Genomic DNA, 22,033 nt, shown 5'->3' with positions numbered 1-22,033 from the left:
GGAGGTGGCCCTGTGTGGCTCTGCCTGCTGGCACTCGGCAGGGGACCAGAAGGCCACTGTCCACCTTTAGGACACAACCTCATAGTTCTGTTTGGGGGTATATTTATTACGTCTAGGTTTAAAATGTCTTAAAAATCTGATTTAGGTAATTAGCAATGGAGTATTTAAAAATTCTTTTTACAAGAAAAGTGACTTGACTTCAGAGGCAGAGCCAGAGACAGACGGAGCCCCGGTTCACGGCTGCGCTCCCCACGTGCCTGCGCCGGCGGGGGCTGGGGCGCCATCCAGGGCGCCCACAAAGGTGGCGCCGCAGAGGAGCCGTCACCGCTGCTTCCCAGGACGTGCAGGGAGCTGGACCCGGGGCACAGCGGGGTGCAGGCTGCCTCACGGCGCTCAGCCGCTAGGCCAGATGCCGGCCCCGTCGAGAACACGTGTTCCTGGGGTGCCGTGTGGTGTCTCCTGGGGTGAGCACCTCTCTCCAGACGTTAGTTTATTTTCCACTCTGAGAGAGGCAGATGGAGGGCGTCAGTACCCGTCCGCGACCCCGGTCTCCTGCAGGGTGGCAGGGACCCCAGCACCCGTGCGTCGCCTGCCGCCGGCCTTGCTGGAGCGCGGAGCCAGCCGTGCGGATGTGGGCGCAGGGGCCTGAGCCTCCCGCCCGCGGCTGCAGCCGTTCTGACGGGCTTACGCGGTCACGTGCTCGTCTTCGAAGAAGCCCAGCTGGTGAGGCGTCAGTCACCCAGACCACGTAGCACGCACAGCTGCACGCTTCCCGGGCTGCCTGCGCTGCATACACGTGTGGACACGCGTGTGCTGGCAGCCCCCACGGTGCCCCAGCTGAGGGTGTGGCCTCGCCGCAGGTCCGAATCGCCGTGCAACTGGAAGATGGCGCCAGGCTCCAGGGCGCCTTCTGCTCCGGCCAGACCCTCTGGGAGCTCCTCAGCCACTTCCCACAGACCAGGTGAGCTCTGCTCCGGTCGCTGGGGCCGCCGTGGCACTGCGCGGGCTGGGTGAGGGCTGGGCGCCGCGTTGTCTCCTGAGCACCCCGGGTGCACCGGCTGGCCTGGCCTCACTCCCAGGAGAGCGGGTGTCGCTCCTGCCCTCGTGGGCCCTGTGGCCTTGGGGTGGAGAGGGGAGAGGTGAGGCATTTCCCCGCCCGTGTGTGGCGCTGGGGGTGCTGGGGGTGCTCGGGTGCGAAAAGGCGGCCTCTTGGGGGAGGGGCTTCTTGGGGGAGGGGCGATGTTCTCCTCCCCAGTGCAGCTGAAGCCGCAGGGCCCGGAGGGCGGGGCTGGGGCGTGTCCCCCACTGTGTGCTGGGTTCAGGGAGATGGGGGGTAGGGAGTGTGGGCCCCACCTGGTCCCCGACACCACCGCTGGACACACTGTGGCAGCTCCGGAAATGTCCCCAGGGAAGCTGCCACTCCGAGGGACATCCTGGTGCTCGGTGGGGGAGGGGTCCAGGGACTCCCCCAGATCTGCACCCGGGCCCTGGCAGGCCCCGACCTGTGGCTCAGCACCCGGTGTAGTCGTGAGCCACCAGCACGCGTGACGGACGTCTGAGCTGGAGGGTGTCGGGCGTCTGTGAACGGTGCTCGGGGAGAGCAGGGTGCAGCGAGGACCCGGCGCTCGGGGGCTGAGAGCTCGGTGGCCCCGACGTGAGCTCAGGTGCTGTGGGCCAGTGGCCGCCGGGGCTCCGCAGGCGGGGCTGACCCTTGGACTGCGCTCCCGGCGGAGGCGCTGTGGCCGGGAGCCACTCGGGAAGCTGGGCAGGGCCTCTGCAGCTGGCCAGAGAACTTTCCAGAACACGAGGTGCAGCGGCTCAGAAGGCCTCTCGGGACGTCACTGAGAAGCGCAGGAGCCGGGGCCCTGAGTTCAGAGGGGCTGGTCCCGGCACGTGGCCGGAGCTCGGGGCCTGGCTCCCTGGAAGGGCCGAGCTGGGAAAGTGACTTTTCTGGAATATTCTCCGTCTTGCCAGAGCATTGTTGTCGAGCGTGGGTGGAGCACAGACGTTCTCGCACGTGAGACGTGAGGCAGCTGCCGCCACTGCACGGCCAGGACGGGGCCCGGAGTCCCGGGGTGGTCACCAGGACGGGGTGGGAGCAAGGGAGACTGACAGATGCCCCAGGAAGCACGAAGGGGGCCTGACTCTGGGCCGTGTGCAGGGTCCAGGCTCCTGGGGCGCGTGGGGTGCAGAGGCTGCAGGGCTGTCCTGAAGAACCCGGCTCCTGGGTGCTGGCATGCGCCTCGCCCGAGGCCGCCGCCCATCCTTGCTGACAGGGGCGTCACAGCCCCCTTCTGAAGGTTCCCGGGCTCTTCCCAGCTGTGGGCTCTGTTGGGGGATGAGGTGTCCTGCAGGCACCCGGGCAGCTGCTGTGTGTCCGTGAGGCCCTCACAGGCCCGAGCCGCCACCCACCCCAGTCCCTCCCTGAGGGTGAATGCAGGGGTGGTGCGTGGGCGGCTTTGCCCTGGGTGTGGGCAGGACACTGGCCAAGCCCCGGTGGGCGCGTCTCCACAGCCGGTCCACAGGAGAGGAGGGGGCCTTGGGGCAGCGGGGACAGCTTTGGGAATCCCCCAGTGTCTCCTGGAAAGGATGAGAGCCCGGGAGCAAGCTGAGTGCTGGGCTGTGTGGGGGCTGGGGGGGTGCAGGGGGGCTGGGGGGTGCAGGGGGGGGTGCAGGGGGCTGGGGGAGTGCCAGGTGGGGGGTGCAGGGGGGCTGGGGGAGTGCCAGGTGGGGGGGTGCAGGGGGGCTGGGGGGGTGCTGGGGGGTGCGGGGGGGCTGGGGGTGCAGGGGGCCAGGGGAGTGCCAGGTGGGGGGGGTGCAGGGGGCCAGGGGAGTGCCAGGTGGGGGGTGCCAGGTGGGGGCCGGGGGGGTGCGGGGGTGCTGTAGGGGAGTGCCAGGTGGGGGGGTGCCAGGTGGGGGGAGTGCAGGGGGGCCAGGGGAGTGCCAGGTGGGGGTGTGTGGGGGCGCTGTAGGGTAGTGCGGGAGGCTGGAGGGGAGTGCCAGGTGGGGGGGTGCCAGGTGGGGGGTGCCAAGTAGGGGGGTGTGCCAGGTGGAGGGGTGCCAAGTAGGGGGGAGTGCCAGGTGGGGGGTGCCAAGTAGGGGGGAGTGCCAGGTGGGGGGGTGCCAAGTAGGGGGGGTGCCGGGGGGTGCGGGGGCTGGGGACTGCAGCCCCCCTGCCGAGCGCCCTGGTAACGCGTGCTGTGGTGGAGGCTGCTGCCCACGGGAGGAGGTGACCCCTTTGCACGGGCGGCGCGGCAGAAGCAGCAGGTCCTGCCAGCATCGGGCACCGCCGGCCACGGGGAGTGCCGCAGGAGCCCCACAGAGGCCCGGGAGACCGCAGAGCTCTCCTGACCACACTAAGGGCTCGGTTCCCTGCAGAAACGTGCTTGATTGAGGGGCCCCCTCCCCAGAGCCTTGAGGTCCCGCCCAGTGGGTGGTGGGTGTGAGTCTGGGCTGGGCCTTGCCGTTTCCATGGAGACAGTCTAGGGTGGTGTCAGCCGGGGTGTGCTGCGGGCAGGCTGTCCTGGGGGCCTCGCTCGGAGGGGGGCGCTGTGGGGTGCTTGGGCTGCTCGTGCTTGCTGCACTTTGATTGAAGATTTATCTTATTTGTGTGAAAGGCAGAGTGGGAGGGAGGGAGACAGAGAGAGGTCTTCATGCGCTGGTTCACGCCCCCAAATAGCCACAATGACCAGGGCTGGCGGAGCTGAGCCAGGAGCAGGGGCTCCTTCCAGGCCCCACGTGGGGGCAGGGGCCCAGGGGCTCGGCCGTGCTCCCCTGCCTTCCCAGGAGCACCCGCGGGGAGCTGGACCAGAAGTGGGCAGCCAGGACTCAGGCTGGTGCCCACAGGGGATGTGGTGCCACAGTGGCGGCCCCACGCCTGCCGCTCCTTGCTCCCGCGTGGGTACGTGGGGAAGGCAGACGTCTGTGTGTCTGGCCTGGGGAGCTGGATCCCCGGACGGCGGCTGTGGCCTGCTCCGGGATGAGAAACTCCAGGAAGTGGTGGGGTTTTGGTCAGTGTTGAGTTAGAGAATCTGCCACAAACTTGCCCTTGGAGGCACCGGAGGCCCAGAGGCCCCGGGTGCGGCCCCCGCCAGCTGCGCCTGGGTGCCAGGCTGGGTTCTTCCCAAGCCCCTGCCCCTCTGCTGGTGAGGAGGGGGTCCCTGCCCACCGGTGGGCAGGGGCTGGAAGCGACCCCCCCCAGATTGCCCGGGAGTCTCCACCGGCGCACCGCTGTGAGCTGTCACCTGCCGTGGCGGGTCCCCGGCTCGGGCGCTCTGGCCGTGCAGCTGGCTGGCACGGCGGCCAGGGGCGAGCCAGTTGTCCGTGCGGACTCTGCTGCGTTGGAGGCTTCGGGACCCGCGGCCTCCCCAGTTTCCTCCCCGGCCCAGCTCCTCGCTTGCCTGGATCCTGCCTCCTGGCCCCAGGCATCCTGGCTGCGCCCCGCCCGGCCTCCGTGGGAAGCCACACAGGCCGTGGGGTCCGACGTGGCCCCGGTCTCCAGCCCTCTGGGGCGAGGGAAGATCCAGCAGCCTGTGCTCGCGGCCTCTCCCGGGGAACGCCCTCACCATGGGTGCTGGGGACAGCCTGCCAGCATGACGGGCGTCCTGGCGGGGGACCGCCCCTGCAGGCCCCCGGCTGCCATCCCTGTGCCCCGCCCCCCCAGCGCTCCCCTGTGCAGGTGGTCGGCAGCTGAGAATCAGGCATCTGTGAGCGCCCAGGTGTGTGCATGGTGGGGCCTGCCAGGCTCAGTGTGTACATGTGTGTGTGCGTGTGGGCACGTGTGCAGGTGGCCCCTGTGTGTGCACATGTGAGTGCAGGCCATCCTCATGTGTGCACACATGTGTGCACATGTGTGAGTGCAGGCCATCCTTATGTGTATCCATATGTGTGTGTAGGCTGTCCTCACGTGTGTGCACCTGTGTGTGTACACATGTGAGTGCAGGCCATCCCCGTGTATGTGTGCACACGTGTGTGTGGGTGCAGGATATCTTTGTGTGTGCACATGTGTGAGCGCAGGCTCTCCCCGTGTGTGTGTGTGTGTGCGTAGGCCACCCCCACGTGTGTCAGTGCAGGCTGTCTCTGTGTGTATGCGTGTGTGCAGGCCACCCCCAGTGTGTCAGTGCAGGCTGTCTGTGTGTGTGTGTGTGCGTAGGCCACCCCCATGTGTGTCAGTGCAGGCTGTCTCTGTGTGTATGCGTGTGTGCAGGCCACCCCCAGTGTGTCAGTGCAGGCTGTCCTCACTTGTGTGCGCCTGTGTGGGAGTGCAGGCTGCCCCATGGGGGTGCGTGTGGTCTGCACATGTGTACGTGTGCGTGTGTGTAGCCTGTTCCCTGTGCGTGTTTGAGTACACACGTGCCTCAAGCTTTGTGCCGTCCTTAGCTCACTGCTCCTGTGCCTTCCGTCCCCACCGTGGTCTGAGGTCAGCCTGCCCACCTCCTCTGGACAGGGCCTGGCCTTGGGGCACCCTGCAAGGTGTGAGGGGCTTCTGCTTCGTGGCGAACGTTGCCACGGTGTGGGAGACAGACGGGCAGTGGAAGCCCCGCAGCTGGCAGTGGCACCCTGCAGCCCAGCCCAGCCCCTCAGACACCAGGCCGGGCGGGGGTGGGGCAGCACGATGGAGACCGCCACTCAGAGCCTTGGAGCGGGGCCTGTGGCCCTGGGGTCCCTGACCCCGACCCTGTCGGAGCTGAGCTTCAGATGAAGCCCTGTGCAGGCCGGCTGGCTGGGCGGTCACTGTCACTGTCGCTGTCGCCAGCTGCCCGGCTGCAGCCCAAGGCCCTGTCCTTCCAGGGTTGGCCAGTGGCTGACCACCTCCTCCTGGTGTTTGTGCAGGGGTTCGGGGGGGCTGGGGCTGCCCCTGACGCTCCTCTGCCCCCGTCCAGGGAGTGCCTGCAGCAGCCGGGCGAGGCGACCCCCGTGTGCGTGTCCATGAGGGACGAGGTAGGTCCGCCGGCCCCCGCCCGTCTTCAGAGCCTCACGGAGCCCCGGTGACGTTTGCTTTTTCGGAGCCCGAGAGTCACAGAAGTGGTTTCGTTTTAATAAATATTTGCTCTGCTCTGGGTTTTGATCTTTCTCAGAGCGGAGCAGGCAGAGCGCCTGGCGAGGAGGCCCTGCCGCCCGCCGGCCCCGCCCTCCGCCGGCCCCTCCCGGCCTCACAGGGGCCTTTTGTTCCAGCCCTGGCCGCGCGCCCCTTCCTGGCCCGGGGGCGGGGCTCCCCGGGTGCCCCTGGGTGGAGGTTCCCAGCCCGGGGCCGTGAAGGGGGGACCTGGCTCAGAGCAGCGTCCACTCCCAGAGGAGATGGGCCTGACTGTTGGTGCTTGGCCAGGCCCCAGAGGGACCGTCCCCTCTGCAGGCAGCTCCTTGGGTGGGCAGAGTTAGCTCAAGATGTGTCCAGCCCGGCCCCAGCCCTGGTGCCCTGAGAGGTGACCTGGGAGGATGGGCTCCCAGGCCTCCTGACCTCAGAGGCCTTCGGAGGGTGGGCTCCCTCCATAGTGGGTCTCAGGTGGCCACCAGGCTGGGATGAGCCTGACACAAGGAGCTGGCCTGGCCCTGCCACCTGGAACCCGAGGCTCCCCCAGTGTGGCCCTGAGAGGGGCCTGGGATGAGGCGTTGGGGGCCCCTCTCAATGCAGCCTGTCCTGGGGGTGGAGTTGGGGGGACCTGGGGCAGGTGGTTCTCTGCAGGGGTCAGCATCGCAGGACATCTGCCTGCGCTCCCTGAGGAGGCTGGGTGGGGCCTGTAGGGTGGCGGCCAGCAGAGGGTGTGGGGTGCTGCACGGGGCCCGGGGCCTGGCTGCAGGTGCGAGGGCCGTCTGTCTTGCAGGTGACTGGCGCAGCCGCCCTGCGGAGCACCACGCTACAGTCGCTGGGCCTCACGGGGGGCAGCGCCACCATCAGGTAGGGCCACGCAGCTGCCACGGTGTTTGGTTAAGGACTGGCCTCCTCGAAGGGGGGACAGGTGGAAATGTGCCCTGACCACAGAGCAGACCCACCCTCCGCGGGGAGGAGCCGGGGCGGGTGTCCTGGATGAGACCGGGGAGCAGAGCTGGGGCGGCGTCGCCCTCATTGTCTGCACCCCGACAGGTTTGTCATGAAGAGGGTGGACGCTGAGGGCGGGCCACAGACCGGGGCCGCCAGGAGCAAGACCCCAGCAAGTCCAGCTGACCAGGTGGCCGGTGGTCCCCTGCCCCCCTTGAACTCTGAGGAGCTGAGCTGCGGGGACCTGAGCCGTCAGGGGGAGGCAGGCACCTCGGGGGCCTGGCACACAGATGGCCCAAAGCCAGCGGACGCTCCGGCAAAACAGAGTGTGCAGGAGCCCGGCCCCGCCCGCTTTGTGCCTTTCTCTGGCGGGGGACAGCGGCTGGGGGGCCCATCCGGGTCCGGGCGGTCTCTGACGTCGCCTTCAGCCAAGCTGCCCACGTCCGCCTCCAGCCCTGGAGGCCCCTCCAAGCCAAAGAAGTCCAAACCCGGCGAGGAGCCCCCGCAGGAGCCAGAGCCGGTAAGGGTGTGCGGGCCTCGGCCGGGCGGTGGTCTGGCCGGCAGGTGTGCCTGTGCTGCCCAGGCCACTGTGGGGAGGCTGGAAGGTGCGCGAGGCCGAGCAGACCCGGGCCGTGTACGGGGCGGCCTGGGCTCGGACGTGGCGTCCTCGTCGTGAGAGAGCAGCCCCCGAGCCGTGCCAGAGCTGGGCCGCAGCCGGCCGTCCCCCAGGGTGGCGCTCTGTGCACACGGTAAAGCAACACCGTGGCTGTCACCCTGAGCCCCTTCATCCCCAGGCTTTTCCGTCCTGGTGGTGCCCACCCTCCCATGCCTCTGGTCCCAGGGGGCAGGGGCCAGATGGGGGGTGCAGCCCCCAAGAGCAGGGACCCCACCCTGAGGAGTGGTCCACCTGGGCAGGTGTCCCAGCGCATCAGCATCCACCCCGTGTCCCCTCTGCTGGCCGCAGCCACGTCGGCGCCTGTGGGGGGCGGGGGGGGATGTGGTTCTCGCCGGCACGGCCGCTGTGCACCGTTCGGCCGGCTCCTCAGGACATCGCCAGCTGGCGCCGTTCCCACCAGAGCTGTGGGCCAGGTCAGCCGTGGTGTGTGGTGTCCTGTGCCCGGGCTCCTCTGGAGCAGATAAACCTCACTGTGGATTTTCCCAGAGAGCCTCATGGGCGCTTGCGCTGTACCGGGCAGGACCTGAGCCTGTCGGCCCCACTCAGCGGCACGGGCCCCTCCCGCGCTGCGCCTTCTGCTGGGGGCACCGGGGAGGAGCCTGTGTGCCCTGAGCCGATGAGGAGCCCATGGCTGGGCGGGGCCAGGACCCTGATGCCCTGGGGACTCTGAAGGGAAAGGGGCTGGAAGAGTGACCGCCTCCCCAGGGCAGCCTCATGCTCACGTGGTCTGTGCTGCACCTGCCCACCGCCCCCCCCCCCCGCCGGGTCTGGTGGGAGCAGCTCAGCAGGTGGCATGGGGCCCTGAGGACTTTCCCCTGAGTGACATTGGTCATGACACCGCTCGGTGCCCCCACCCTCTCTTTTAAGTAAGGTATCACTTTTTTTTTTTTTTTTTAAAGATTGATTGATTGATTTGAAAGGCAGAGTTACACAGGCAGAGAGAGAGGTCTTCCATCTGCTGGTCACTCCCCAGATGGCTGCAACGGCCAGAGCAGGAACTTCCTCCAGGTCTCCCACGCGGGTGCAGGGGCCCAGGGACTTGGGCATCTTCCACCGCTTTCCCAGGCCACAGCAGAGAGCTGGATGGGAAGAGGAGCGGCCGGGACTGGAACTGGCGCCCATGTGGGATGCCGGCCCTGCAGGCAGCGGCTTTGCCCACTAGGCCATAGCGCTGGCCCCTCCCACCCTCTTTTAAGATTTTATTTATTTACTTAAAAGACAGAGCGACTGGGGACAGAGAGAGAGAAAGGGACCTTCGTCCTCCTGTCCTCTCCCCAAATGGCTGCAGCAGCCAGGGCGGGGCCAGGCGGGAGCGGGGAGCCAGAAGTCCATGCCAGCACCCCCAGCGCGTGGGCCGTCCCCGGCTGCCTCCTCAGGCGCGCTGACAGGAAGCCAGATAGGAGCCGCGCAGCCGGAGCTGAGCTGGGCCAGGCGTGGGTGCCGGTGCTGCCGACAGCGGCTTAGCCGGCCTCCCGCTCCCTCTCCTGCTTACAGGAAGCACAGAGGCTTTTTGTGAGGGAGGTTTTCGTATCACAGCCAAACGGCAAGAAGGGCCAGGGACTGCCTGCAGCCTCCTCGGCGACTCCACAGCCCTGCCCAGCGTCGGCGGCTGCGCTGCCCCTCGGGGCTCCCGGCAGGGCCTGCCCAGGGGTGGGGGCAGCGTGGATCCCCACCACGGGGCCCCACGAGTTGTCACTGCCCTCCCGTTTGTCCCCCCCAGCCCCTGGTGACGTCCGGTCCAGGATGCCCACCTGGTGCTCCACTCCCCAGCGGCTGCCTGTTTGCCACGTGCCCACGCGCGGGCGTACGACTTCCTGGCACTGCCACTGCCGGGCCCTGCAGACCGTGCTGGCCAGGTCCTCGATGCCCTCCGCCTGCCTCCTGCAAGGGGCTCATGGTGTTGGTCGGGTCTCTGGCTGCACCCACCCAACTTCTCTTCTCTCGGCGTCTTAGAACGTCTCCCAGCAGCCTCTGCTGTTTCTCCTCCAGGCGTCGTGTGGTCGGCAGCCCTCCCAGGGGCGCCTGTGCAGGGTGTGAGGCAGGGGCCGGCCGGGTGAGCGTCCGCCCACTGCACACAGGTCCTGGCTGTGGCTTCACAGGTCGGGGGCCAGCACCGCCTCCTGTCTCACTGCAGTGTCCCGTGGCCTCGCCTCTGCCACAGGCCCCTTGCTACTTTGAACTTTGCCCTGTCTGCAGGGACCGCGGGTCAGGTGGGCTCCCTGGCCCCACGTCAGAGCAGCGCAGGGTGGCCGTGCTGTGAGGGGTGTGAGGGAGCAGGGTAAGGGGGAGAGGCAGATCGGGGCCTCCGTGCCGGCTGGCGGCTCCCAGGGACCCGGATGGTGGGGAGAGGGGCGTGTTCACGGGCCAGCTGCTCCGGGAGCTGTGTGGACGGCTCTGCCTCCGGGTCTGCTGGTGAGGTGAGGGCGGGCTGGGCCTGTCCTGTGGAGCCTGGGTCACGCGGACTCCGCCTCCCTGGGCGGCAGTTTGGACATCTGCCTCCGCGCCTGGGTGTCACTCTGGGGCGCCTGAGGAGGCTGAGCAAAGAGCCTGGCCCTGCTCCCCTCACCCCTCACCCCTCACCCTGCTCCCCTCACCCCTCACCCTGCTCCCGCACACCCCAGGGGCTGGAGGATGAGGGGTAAGGCCCAGTGCGTGTCAGGACAAGCAGCCTGGTGCCGGGCACGCTGGTGGCAATCACCCGTGTGGCCGCGGTGCTGGGGTCGCCATGCTGGCTGCGTGGCCATCTTGCTGGGGTCACCGTGCTGGTTTCTGGGGCCTGTCTGGCCCACCCTGGCCACTTGTAGGGGAAGCCCACATACCCAGGAGTGTGGTCAGTTGGGCTCCGCCGCCTGCAGTGGGAGGGCTCACTGCCTTCCCGCCCACCTGCATCCTTGCCCAGCAGGTGGGTGAGGGGTGGGGTCGGGGGCCCTGGAGAGTCCCTGCATCCTCCAGCAGTGGTGCCCGCCCCTCTGCCTGTGGTGGCCCAGGGTCAAAGGTTGACTCCTGCAGGCCTGTGCTCCCTGGGGACCCTGAGGTGAGAGGGACAGGAACAGCCAAAGGCACCAGGCCTCAGGCCACTGCTCCTGTCTGCTGGGCGGGGCCTGGCTCCCCAGGGCTCCTGGGTGCGGGGCTGCAGGGCAGGCGGTCCCTGTCGGGGACAGGATCCCAGCGCCGCCCGGAGGCTGCCTGTGCCCCCGCCCACGCCCGCCGCGGACCTTTGATCTGGCGCCCAGGCGGCTGATTGACGAGCAGCGTGGCTGCCGCCGCCCGTGCCTCCCGCCTCCGTCACGAGGGCCGGCCACATACGTCTGCTTTGTGTCCCTTTTCAGTCCAGGGGGAGGGGGAGGGGAGGGAGCAGAACTTTGCTGGGGACTTCAAAGGACCCTTCAGTAATCAGAAAGTTTCCAAGTTTCCCATTAATGCTCTGCCGTGTGTGGTTTTTGGATTTAAATAAAGAGCCAGGATGAAATACAGGAGGTCGCGCGGCCGGCGGCGCACAGCCCGCGTGGTGCCTGCCTTTGAAGTCGGGCATTAATTATTAGAAGGTAGCTTTACTGCCATCAGAACCGGGCGCGGGAGAGGCCGGGGCTGCCCGGCGCCCCCTGCCCTGGCCTTTGAAGTGCCTGCGCCGCCCCCCACGCCCGCGGCCTCCCAGCGGCTGGCACGAGGGCCGTCCCTGATCAAAGGCCCTCGGCCTGCCCACCCCGCCCCCTCACCCACGCCCCTGCCCACGGGCAGCCGGCCGGCACGCTCTGCTCCGCGGGTTAGCTCATGGGAGACTGGAGGGGGCCGGCTGGGCCCGGGGCCTGGGTGTGAGGCGGGTGCAGCCCGAGCTTGGTGAGGCTCCCTGCCTGCCCTGCTGCCTCGGGCGGCCGTGTCCTGCGGGCCTGGAGCCTCGCCTCGCCTGCCTGGCTCCTGCCTCTGCTGGCCCAGCGGTGTGGACACCCGGGTGTAAGGGCCAGGCCTCAGGCGGGAGCAGCGGTGTGGACACCCGGGTGTAAGGGCCAGGCCTCAGGAGGGAGCAGCGGTGTGGACACCCGGGTGTAAGGGCCAGGCCTCAGGAGGGAGCAGCGGTGTGGACACCCGGGTGTAAGGGCCAGGCCTCAGGAGGGAGCAGCGGTGTGGACACCCGGGTGTAAGGGCCAGGCCTCAGGAGGGAGCAGCGGTGTGGACACCGCGGGTGTAAGGGCCAGGCCTCAGGAGGGAGCAGCGGTGTGGACACCCGGGTGTAAGGGCCAGGCCTCAGGAGGGAGCAGCGGTGTGGACACCCGGGTGTAAGGGCCAGGCCTCAGGAGGGAGCAGCGGTGTGGACACCGCGGGTGTAAGGGCCAGGCCTCAGGAGGGAGCAGCGGTGTGGACACCCGGGTGTAAGGGCCAGGCCTCAGGCGGGAGCAGCGGTGTGGACACCCGGGTGTAAGGGCCAGGCCTCAGGCGGGAGCAGCGGTGTGGACACCCGGGTGTAAGGGCCAGGCCTCAGGAGGGAGCAGCAGTGTGGACACCCGGGTGTAAGGGCCAGGCCTCAGGAGGGAGCAGCGGTGTGGACACCCGGGTGTAAGGGCCAGGCCTCAGGCGGGAGCAGCAGTGTGGACACCCGGGTGTAAGGGCCAGGCCTCAGGAGGGAGCAGCGGTGTGGACACCCGGGTGTAAGGGCCAGGCCTCAGGAGGGAGCAGCGCTGGGTTTGAAGCCTGGGGACCCCCAGCAGGTGCTCATGCCTCAGCGAGTGTCCTGGGGGCACGGGCGCCGTGGTGGGTGCTGTGGCTCCGGCCCTCACTCCCTTTGTCCGCCAGCTGGGGTGTGGGAGGCGTGAGTAACGCGTGTCTACGGGAACCCCGGCATGGGCCGCCCTTCCTCACCGCACCCCTGCCCGCCGGGCCTGGGCCGGGCTCTGCTCCTGGACGCAGTCAGGCACCAGCAATCCCAGAAGCTGCACGGGCCTGAGGGTGGCTGCAGGTCCTGGATGGCTGTGTCCTCTTCCTCCCCCGCCCCGCGGTGAGCTGTGGTTTGTGGGGAGGTTGTAGGCCCAGGGGTCAGCGCCTACGCTGTCTGGCATGGGCTCTGCGTAGACCCCTCGAGTCCAGGGGGCGCCTGGCCTGGGTGAGGTGGGGGCTGCGGTGGGGGTCTGCAGGGCCTTGGCCTGCCCAGGCACGGGTGTGGGAGCCACGGCGTCCTGGGCATCCCCGGCCCAGGCCTCCCTGAGTAACTGGGTCAGAGGCCAGCCGGGCTGGGGGCGGGGATGGCGGAGCTGGCAGAGCCCAGCCTGAGGTCACCCCGCGGAGGTTCTGCGTTGTCTCTGCGTGCGTCACCGCCTCTTGGAAAATCACCGTGGAGCAGAGCAGACCTGGGGCTGCCGACTCGCGGTGTGAGCAGGCTGCTGGGTGGCGGGCTGGACGCCGGCCCTTCCCAGGGCCTCCCGAGCCCTCCCCTCGCCTGGGCTCCCACTCTGGGCCGGCTGGGGTCGGGGGTCGCTGAGTTTGCTGGCCCCTGGAAGGCAGCCTTCTGCCTGCCCAGTATCTGCAGGCCTTCCCCTCTGCCCAACCTGGACTGGGGCTGTGGCCCTGGAGTCCACCCGGCCTGGTGTGCAGGAGACAGGGCAGGGTCCGAGAGCAAGTCCCTCTTCCCCCTGGACCCCGCGTGCCTCGGTTTCCTGGTCTGTCCAGCAGTCCTGACACCCCTGCCCGGGCCTCGGCTCCAGCCTCACTTTCTTGGCCGTCCCTTGCGGACTCCTTGGAGGCCTGACCGATGAGGACCCGCGGTCGGGGAGGAGTCAGGGCCCCGTGCTGGGGCAGGCTGTCCACGCCGGGCAGAGCAGAACATGGGAACAGCCTGGGCTGCTCCCGGCAGAACCCCGGCCCTCGCCGTCCTGCCGTGGCCCTGGGGTGGGGGTCTCACGAGGAGACCTGGGGTCCCCGGCTTCTGGAAGGCGCCGTCCTGGCTCGCGGTCACGCTGGGTTGGACCAGCGCTGGCCCAGAGCTCCAGGGGACATCTGCCAGCCATGCTCATCTCAGGCTGGAGCCTTGTCCAGCCGAGAGTGCTGGAGGGCACAGCAGGGCAGCCCCAGTCACTGTCCCCCAGATCTGGCGCGTCCGGCGCACACTGGTGTGAGGCAGACAGGCAGGACTGCGGCACGGGCAATGCGTGGCCCCAGCGAGACAAAACAGGATCGGGGGACAGTGTGGGTGGTGGCCTGGGCCAGTGCCACGGCCTCCCGCAGCAGGCCCCACGTGAGATGCTGGCGAGCTGTCGGCGGGGACGCGGTGAGGCCGTCCCAGCACGGGCCCCAGGCGCCTCCCAGGCAGTGCGTGTTGGCGTGCGTGACCGGGACGGTGAGTGCTGCAGGCACGCTGGGAGGTTCCCTGCTGTAGGCGCCCCCTTTTCTGTGGAGTCAAAATCTCCCAAACTGGGGGGGGAGAGAAGCCGGGGGCTGGGGGGTGCCAGGTTCCTCTGCTCCCACACCCCGGCCCCTGGCCACCTCTCCCTCCCGCGTAGCTGCGGCGGCCCTCCCTGGGTTGCTGCGTGTGCCCGTGACTTCCCAGTGATGTCTCCTCCCCAGGCCTCTGTTCTCCCTCCAAAAACGCCCCCATAAATCCACCCAGGAAGGGAGCCACACGGAGCGCCTGTCGGTGCCGACAGAACAGCAAATGAGGGCCAGACAGCCGGGCAGGGCGTCCCAAGTAAACAGGGCTCAGCACGGCTCGGGGACGCCCTGCCCGGCCTCCTGGGCCGGCCCTGTGCCCTGGGAGTGCCCGCAGCTGCCACAGGCCAGGTCCCCACTGTCCCCTGGGCCTCAGTGCCCGCCTGCCCAGCCCAGCCCTGGCTCCTCCTCTCGCATTCGGTGCAAAGTGGCCACACAGCGCCTCTTCCCGGGGAGGCCCCTTGGCTGGCGTTCACCCGGCGCAGGCTCTGGGCACTGAGTCCTTGGCTCCCGCAGGGCTCGCTGCCCAGGTGGGGGCACCCAGGGAAGGCCGTGCAGGCTGTGCTGGCCCTCACCGGGCACGGGGCTTCCCCAGTAGACCAGACGCTGGCCGGGGGAGGGGGCAGGGCTAGGGTGAGTTCAAGACGAGAAACCCAGCATTCCCTGGGCTGCTGTTCCCAGCACCCTGTGCAGGCTGACATGCCAGCGGCCGACCTCACTGGTGGCTCCTGGAAGTACCTGGGAGAGACCAGAGTGGCCACAGGACCCTCGGGACAGCCTGTGTGGTGGTCAGGCTTGGCCCCCGACTGCACAACAGTGGGGACAAAAGGTCAGCCTTGGGCCGGTCGTCCAGGGAGGCTCTGGGGCAGGAGAGCCTGCCCTGTGGCCAGGACCTTGCACCTGAGCACCTGGCCTGGACACTCGCAGACACATGCACGGCCTGCCCCGGCCTCCCCCGGACAGAGACACTATGGCTGTGGGGGGAGGCCTGGCGCCTGCCATCTCATAAAAGCTTTGGTGGCTGCGAGAGGGGGATGGGCTTTGAAGGGGCAGAGGGCCCAGTCAGCCACCTGTAGCCCTGCTGCCCTGGGACAAGGTGTGGCGCAGCCATGTGCTGGGCACGCTGCAGGGACCTGTCCAAGCCAGGTGTCAGGCATGGCCGGGGGCAGGGGCCTGGGCCTGGGCTGAGCCCTGGCCCGGCTGTGTGGAAGGCTCGGGGCCGGGGGCTGCTCCTGCAGACCATCCCAGGGGCCCCTCCCCCGGTGCCGCTCCGCTCGCCTTGTGAGCCGCAGCAGCCCAGCGCCGCCTCGGTCAGGCCTGGCTCCAAGGGTGGCCTCAGCCCCGAGGTGTCCAGCCCCCGGGCACCGCAGGCGGGGCGGGCGCTGCCTTGTAATTTCCCTCGCTGTTGATGCCAATTAGGAGTGACACGTCTCTTCCCACGTCCCCAGGGTGGGCAGCGGGAGGGGCCGGCTGCCTCCCTGGGGAGAGAGGGTGGAGTCAGCTGGGGCAGCGGCCGGGGGGCATCGGGGGCAGCGGGACTGGGGCTCTGACCAACACTCTAATTTGGGGCTCTGCTGCCCCTCCCCTCTGGGGAGCCCCTGACGTGGCTTGGACCAGGGCCCCTGCTGCCGGGGACGGGATCGCTGCCCCCTGCCCGTCCCCAGTCCCTGGCAGAAGGGGCTCACTTGTCACAGCTGCCGAGTTGGCAGGGGTGGGGGGAGGGGCCCCCTGGTCCCAGCCCAGGCCCTTGTGCCCCCAGCCCGTGGACCGGGATGCTGTGGTGTGCCACCCGGACCTGGAGGACCTGCTGCAGGCCTGGCCGGCCGAGCTGCCCGACGAGTTCTTCGAGGTGACAGTGGACGATGTCCGGAGACGCCTGGCCCAGCTCAAGAGCGAGCGGTGGGTGCCCAGCCCCATCGTCTCCCTCCGTGGTGGGCCGGCTCTGGGTGCCCAGCCCCATCGTCTCCCTCCGTGGTGGGCCGGCTCTGGGTGCCCAGGTCCTCGGTGCCCTCCGTGGTGGGCCGGCTCTGGGTGCCCAGCCCCATCGTCTCCCTCCGTGGTGGACCGGCTCTGGGTGCCCAGCCCCATCGTCTCCCTCCGTGGTGGACCGGCTCTGGGTGCCCAGGCCCTCAGTGCCCTCAGCAGCCCCTGGGCTGGGGGTGCCCGGATGGAGGCCTTCACCTGTCACCCCTCCCCACCACAGGCAGCGCCTGGAAGAAGCCCCGCTGGTGACCAAGGCCTTCAGGGAGGCCCGGATGAAGGAGAAGCTGGAGCGTTACCCCAAGGTAGCGGGGGGCTGCGCGTCCGTTCACAGCCGGCCCCCTCCTAGAGCCTTTTTTTTTTTTTTTTAAAGATTTTATTTATTTAAAAGTCAGAATTACACAGAAGGGGGGGGGCTTCCATCCGCTGGTTCACTCCCCAGCTAGCTGCAAGGGCCAGAGCTGCACCGATCTGAAGCCAGGAGCTTCTTCGGGTCTTCCACATGGACGCAGGGACCCAGGACTTGGGCCATCTTCTGCTATCCCAGGCTACAGCAGAGAGCTGGATTGGAAGTGGAGCAGCTGGGACTTGAACCGGCGCCCACAGGGGATGCCGGCAGTGCAGGTGGCAGCTTTACCTGCTACCCCACAGCACCGACCCCCTGTATAACCTTTAAAAGTGTCCTCTTTACTCCTGAGAAGCAGAGATGGGGCCGGAGCGAGGGAGAGGGACTCATCCCGCACCCTGGTACATGCCCTGGAAGCCACCATGTCTGGCGCTGGGCTGTGCCGGAGCCTGGGCCGCGACCTCCATCCTTGTGTCCCGAGAGGGGGTGGGGACCCCGCTACTTGAGCTGCCCCCTGCAGCCTTCCTGGGTGTGCAGCAGCAGGAAGCTGGGTCAGAAGCCACTGTGAGGTGTGGCGCGGGGTCCAAGTGCTGCCTTAACCCACCAGGGCCACGCCCACCCCACAACAAGAACTTCATGTTTTTAACAGGTTTATCAGGGCCGGTGCTGTGGCGCAGTGTGTTAGGCCAGGGCCTGCAGGGCCAGCATCCCTTATGGGCACCAGTTTGAGTCCCAGCTGCTCCACTTCCAACCCAGCTCCCTGCTAATGGCCTGGGAAAGCAGTGGGAGACAGCCCACGTGTTCAGGGCCCTGCACCCATGAGGGAGACCTGGAGGAAGCTCCTGGCTTCAGCCTGGCCTAGTGCTGGCCCTTGCAGCCATGTGGGGAGTGAACCCAGCAGATGGAAGACCTCTCTCTCTCTCAAACAAGTGAATAAATCTTTAAAAATGACTGACTTATGTTTGTAAGGGCAGAGTGACAGATCTTCTGTCTGCTGGTTCACTCCCAAATCCCACAACAGCCAGGCTGGAGCCAGGAGCCAGGGACTCCACTCGGATCTCCCGTGTGGGTGCAGGGTCCAGGCACTTGGCCCTCCCCTCCTTCAGGCCACAGCAGGGAGCTGGGTGGAAGTGGCCTCCGACGTGCGGCCTTGTGGTGCCCTGGGCCTCAGGGCTGTGCCTGCGACAGGTGGACAAGGGCGGGGGCCTCGGCGTCCTCAGCCTCCAACCGGGGCTCTCGGCTGCCACTGTGGCAAGGAGTGGTGGGGACAGCCAGGGGCGGGCAGCCTCCCCGTGCTGCCCTGCTGACCACTCCGCTGTCTGGCCCAGGTGGCTGTGAGGGTCCTGTTCCCTGACCGCTACGTCCTGCAGGGCTTCTTCCGCCCCAGCGAGACAGGTGAGCGCCCTGAGAGGCCGTGGCCGGGCTGGGGCCCGGGGAGCCACAGCTGGTCGGGGAGGCAGCGCTGTCGCCTGGCCCGCAGCAGAGCTGAGGGTGGCGGTGCCTGGCGGGGGTCCGGGTGGGCCGGAGGGGGCTGAGTGCACCCCCAGGCTCAGCTCCAGCCCCCCTGTGCAGTGGGGGACCTGCGGGACTTCGTGAGGCACCACCTGGGGAACCCCGAGCTGCCGTTCTACCTGTGTGAGTTGCCCTACCTGCCGCAGGGAATGCTGGGAGGGCGGGAGAGATGCCTCTGGAGCCCCCCTGCCCAGTCCAGGCTTGGTGGGGAGGGGCCCGCAGGTGCTTCCCTAGCCCGCCCCCTCTTGGGGTCCGGAGCAGTGGGGGTGGGGCAGGGCTGGGACCCCTGAGCCCCGGGCAGGGGGTCCACTCACCTCCTAATGGAGACGTCACCTTCTCCCCGCAGTCATCACACCTCCCAAAACCGTGCTGGACGACCACACGCTGACGCTCTTCCAGGTACCGACCCCCGGGTGCCGGGTGGGGCCAGGGAGGGGCGTGGGCAGCCGCCTGGCTGGCAGTAAAGCCTGTTGGAGCCAGGGATTCTGTTTCAGACGGTGCTTCCAGCCCCCTCCGCGTCCTGCCTGGCCCTGGAGGGGCTGAGCTGGGGCCGGGGCAGCGGGGGGGGGGGGGGGCAGCTCCCTGCCCAGACCCTGAGGGAGGGGCCTGAGGGGCGGGCAGGGCTGGTGGGGAAGCTGGGTGCCTTCAGCTCAGGGTGCCTGACAAGCCCCAGGGGCACATGGGGCCAGGCTAGGGGCTGTGCCGTGGGTGGGCCCCCTTGCCAGCTTCTGCCTGCCCCACCCTTGGGCCCCTGCTCCGGGGACCCCCCCCCCCCACAGACGGGGCAGTTGGGGCCCCAGCAGGAAGGGCTGGGAGCTCGGCAGGGTTATGGGAAGGAGGGGCCCGGCGGTGGGAGCGCAGGCCCAGGACCCCCTCCCTGGCTGCCTGGCCTGGACATAAAACAGCCAACCTGGAAGATGCCTTGGGACGGGCCCTCCCCCCCATCAGGAGGCCTCACAGCCCGGGGTGCCACCGCCGGTAGCAGCCGTCTCCGTTCATCAGCCAGGGCTCAGCCCCAAGCCCCAGGGCCCCGCGCCGGCTCACGGAGCTGGCAGGGCCAAGGGAAGGAAGCTGCCTCCCTCCACAGGGCGGGCGCCTGCTTCCACGTCTGGCGGGGCTGTGTGTGGCTGCCGCCGGCTGACCCGGGCCCAGAGAGTGACCACAGGGGACACGGTACAGAGGCCCGGCCCCTCAGCGAACCCCCTAGTGGATCCGTCCATCAGTGCACGGGCAGGGGCCCGGGAGGCCTCAGCCGGGCAGCAGCCCCCGCTCGCCGGGAGTCGCCTTGGTGTTTTGCGGTGTCTGCAGGACAGCTCCCAGCACCTCTGTCCTGCTGACCCTGCCCTCGGGTGCTCGGGTGTTCCCAGGGCCAGGGGTGCCTTGGAGGACTTGGCCACATCTCCCCATCCTGCTCTGCGCCCGCTGCTGTGGGGGGGCGGGCAGAGGGGCCGGCTGGGCGCCAGCTGGAGCAGCCGCTGCTTCCTGGTGTCACGGCTCTGGCCGCTCCTTCACTGGGGCACTGAGGGGATGCCCTGCTGGGTGCCAGCCCCCACAAGGGAGCAGGTGTGGCCCAGCTCCAGGGGCCTCTCCCCTCCTGTGGGCCTTGGGGTGGAGGCCCTCATTGCTGGCTGCCCGGTCCTGGGCGAGGCTGACCCTGGCCGCCACAGTGTGCCTGCCCTCCACGGCTGTGCGGCTGTGAGGAGGTGGGCGGCTCCTGGGGGCCTGGGGAGGTGGAGACTCTGCCATAGCCTGTGTCCTCTCCTGGACTTCACCTGACCCGTCACCTCTGCCCAGCACCCAGCCCTCACACGCCCTCTGCCTGCTGCCCAGCTGGCCTGGGGCACCCCTGTGGTGGACGCCCCATCCAAGGGGCAGAGAGGGCGACCTTGCGCTGGGCAGCCTTGGAAGCCCTTCCTGGCGGCAGTGGGGCTGCACAGTGGCCGGGGAGGGAGCAGCCGGTGTCCAGGCAGCACGGCAGCTGTGTCCATGGGGAGTGGGAAGGTGACGTGGGGTGTGGGCGGGGCCTGGTCCTGATGCCGCCTCCCCTCTCCCGCCCCGCGCCTCCCTGGGTGGTGCCAGGTGAGGGCCCGCCTGCAGCTGTAAGGAAAACCCGGTGCTGCGCCTCCCTGGGTGGTGGGGTGCAGAGGGGGCTGGGCTTCCTGGGGCGCCCACGCATGGCGGCTGCCCCGGTATCTGACGGGAAGGCAGGAGCTGGGGTCCAGCCGCTGCCGCTGCCGCTCCAGGGCCCCGCCCAGCCCCCAGGCCTCCTGGAGAGGCTTTGATCCCAGGCGGCACAATTGGGTTTTCAAAGCAGCCCCGCCCTCGCCGGTCCCTCTGGCTGGAGCCGGGGTTTGGCTTCCTCTTTATTAATCATCTTTTCACGTCCCGAGCACCCCCTGCCCCGCTGCCAGGCCCTGGCGCTCCAGCCCCTCCAGGCCGGGGCCTGCCCTGTCCAGCTCCCTGTTCCTCTGTGCAGGGGCAGGAGAGCGACTCCCAGCTCACCCTGCCTCACCCTATGCCTGTGCCCCTTGGGTGACAGGGCCCATGGGAGGCCTGGGTCCTAGTGCCACAGCTGGGCGCTCAAGGCATTGCCACTCTGGTTTGGGGGCTCCCAGTGGGAGGAGCCCCAGCTACTGTGTCCGGCTTGAAGCAGATGCCCGTTGGAAACTGGGTGTGGGCTCTCCTTTCTTGGCTGGTGGGCTCTGAGGTGGCATCTCCACCTGGTCCTGCCCCTGGCACACGGGCCTCCTGGTGTGCAGCTGGAGGGACAGAGGGACGCGGGCCAGTGCGCCCCCTTTGGGCAGGCTGCCCTCCAGTCCCGCGTGCTGGTCCTCTGCTGCACCCAGATCTCTGCCCCAACCCGAGGGTGCCCGCCTCGTGCCGTGGGGCTGGGGCTGGTGGGGGCTGCCCCCGTGGAAGCAGGTGCACTGCCCAGCCCTCTGAGCCCCTCTCCCCACAGGCAAACCTCTTCCCTGCTGCCCTTGTGCACTTGGGAGCCCAGGAGCCAGCAGGTGAGCCGGGCCTCCCCCTGCAGGCCACACAGCCCTCCCTGGGCCACGCCTGCTTAGCTGGGGGGCGGAGCGGGAGGTGTGGGGGCGCCTGGGGGCGGGCCTCCCTCCTCTGAGCAGGACGGTCTCTCTGGGCAGGCCTCTACCTGGCGCCCAGGCTGCTAGAACACACGGTGCCTCCGTCTGCGGCTGACATGCTGGTGGCCAGGTGCGTGCAGGTGGGGTGGGGACCCTTGAGGCCAGCACCCACCATCCTGACCTCCGCCTCTCACCCCCAGGTGCATGTCCAGGGCCGCCGGGTCCCCACCCCCGTTGCCAGCCCCTGAGCTCCCCCCTGCTCCCGAGGAGGGGGCGCCAGGCCCCCCAGAGCCCGCCCCCGGGACAGCCCAGCCTGTGAGGAGGAGCCTGGGCAAGGTGCCCACGTGGCTGAAGCTACCAGGTGCCTGGGGCGGGCGGCGGGCGGACGGCTGGGCAGCGGGAGCCTGAGGCCCGCGTCATCCTGGTGTTTGCCTTGCAGCGGGTAAGAGGTGAGAGCGGCCAGCCCGGAGGTGCCCTCCCCGTCGACCACAGGACCCCACCCCACCCTGCGGGAATAAAGACGCTTCTCTCAGAACCACCTTGTCTTCTGTCCCCAAGAGGGGCGGCCGTGGGGGCCCTGTGCGTCCTGGACCGGTCCTCACTTGCTTCTGGGGCACGGGTGTGCTCCGTGCACCCTAGGGCCTGCCGGTCCCCAGCTGACCTCGTGAATTACCCTGCCGCCTCCGTGGAGAACAAGGCGGGCGGCCAAGTGGGGCCGGGCACGGCTCGGGGATGAGGCAGCGCGTGGCCGGGCCCGTCCCGTCCCGGGTGGCCTCTGTGGCTCCCGCATTTGCGCCCCTGCCAGCCGGGCATCCCTGCAGGTCCAACAGCCACCTTCCCAGCGCTTGAGCCCACTGTCCACGCTCGCCCAGGCCTGTCCAGAGTGCTCTGGGGCGGGTACAGTGAGCCCCCAGGCCAATGGTGCCCTAAGTGCGGCCCACCCAGAACTGCCCCAGGGCCTCGGGGCGGCCAGCTGGCATGTCTGCACACCCTGGGAGCCAGCCCTGGGGGTCTGCACGCCCTGGGAGCCAGCCCCGGAGGTC

At 68.8% G+C, this 22,033-nt stretch overlaps 1 protein-coding gene and 1 long non-coding RNA gene across 16 annotated transcripts in view; one reads left to right on the top strand and one right to left on the bottom strand.

Annotated features, from left to right (window-relative positions):
* Positions 1 to 21,525, top strand: part of ASPSCR1 (ASPSCR1 tether for SLC2A4, UBX domain containing) — a 28,409-nt gene extending 6,884 nt beyond the window's left edge. For 4 of the 13 annotated variants that reach the window (XM_051828433.3, XM_051828426.3, XM_051828430.3 and 1 more), the window contains exons 4-17: positions 559 to 723; positions 861 to 961; positions 5,883 to 5,940; positions 6,822 to 6,895; positions 7,082 to 7,496; positions 15,826 to 15,965; positions 16,270 to 16,351; positions 17,721 to 17,787; positions 17,965 to 18,027; positions 18,251 to 18,303; positions 20,864 to 20,915; positions 21,051 to 21,120; positions 21,191 to 21,351; positions 21,430 to 21,525. In XM_051828433.3, coding sequence (XP_051684393.2) covers positions 559 to 723; positions 861 to 961; positions 5,883 to 5,940; positions 6,822 to 6,895; positions 7,082 to 7,496; positions 15,826 to 15,965; positions 16,270 to 16,351; positions 17,721 to 17,787; positions 17,965 to 18,027; positions 18,251 to 18,303; positions 20,864 to 20,915; positions 21,051 to 21,120; positions 21,191 to 21,351; positions 21,430 to 21,443 — 1,515 coding nt within the window. In that variant the 3' untranslated portion in view covers positions 21,444 to 21,525. Of the gene's footprint in view, positions 1 to 558; positions 724 to 860; positions 962 to 5,882; positions 5,941 to 6,821; positions 6,896 to 7,081; positions 7,497 to 12,818; positions 13,013 to 13,240; positions 13,978 to 15,825; positions 15,966 to 16,269; positions 16,352 to 17,720; positions 17,788 to 17,964; positions 18,028 to 18,250; positions 18,304 to 20,863; positions 20,916 to 21,050; positions 21,121 to 21,190; positions 21,352 to 21,429 lie in introns of those variants that run through there. The other 9 variants (XM_070060126.2, XM_051828428.3, XM_070060125.2 and 6 more) reach the window with 5 other exon arrangements.
* On the bottom strand, positions 16,400 to 18,373 carry LOC138845971 (uncharacterized). Of its 3 annotated transcripts, none has more exons than XR_011383313.2 (2): positions 18,219 to 18,373; positions 16,400 to 16,607 (listed from the first exon to the last, which is right to left on the bottom strand). It is a non-coding gene; the product is annotated as an uncharacterized LOC138845971 (long non-coding RNA). The 3 variants fall into 3 exon arrangements; XR_011383312.2 differs by having other exon boundaries at positions 16,400 to 16,954; positions 18,219 to 18,350; XR_016224395.1 differs by having other exon boundaries at positions 16,400 to 16,939; positions 18,219 to 18,350.
* Positions 21,526 to 22,033: the final 508 nt, after the last annotated feature.

Source organism: Oryctolagus cuniculus, chromosome 17 (assembly GCF_051225735.1).
Source record: "Oryctolagus cuniculus isolate XC-2025 breed Fujian yellow rabbit chromosome 17, ASM5122573v1, whole genome shotgun sequence".
Classification (NCBI taxonomy): Eukaryota; Metazoa; Chordata; class Mammalia; order Lagomorpha; family Leporidae; genus Oryctolagus; species Oryctolagus cuniculus.
This window is presented reverse-complemented; position numbering and strand designations above follow the sequence as displayed.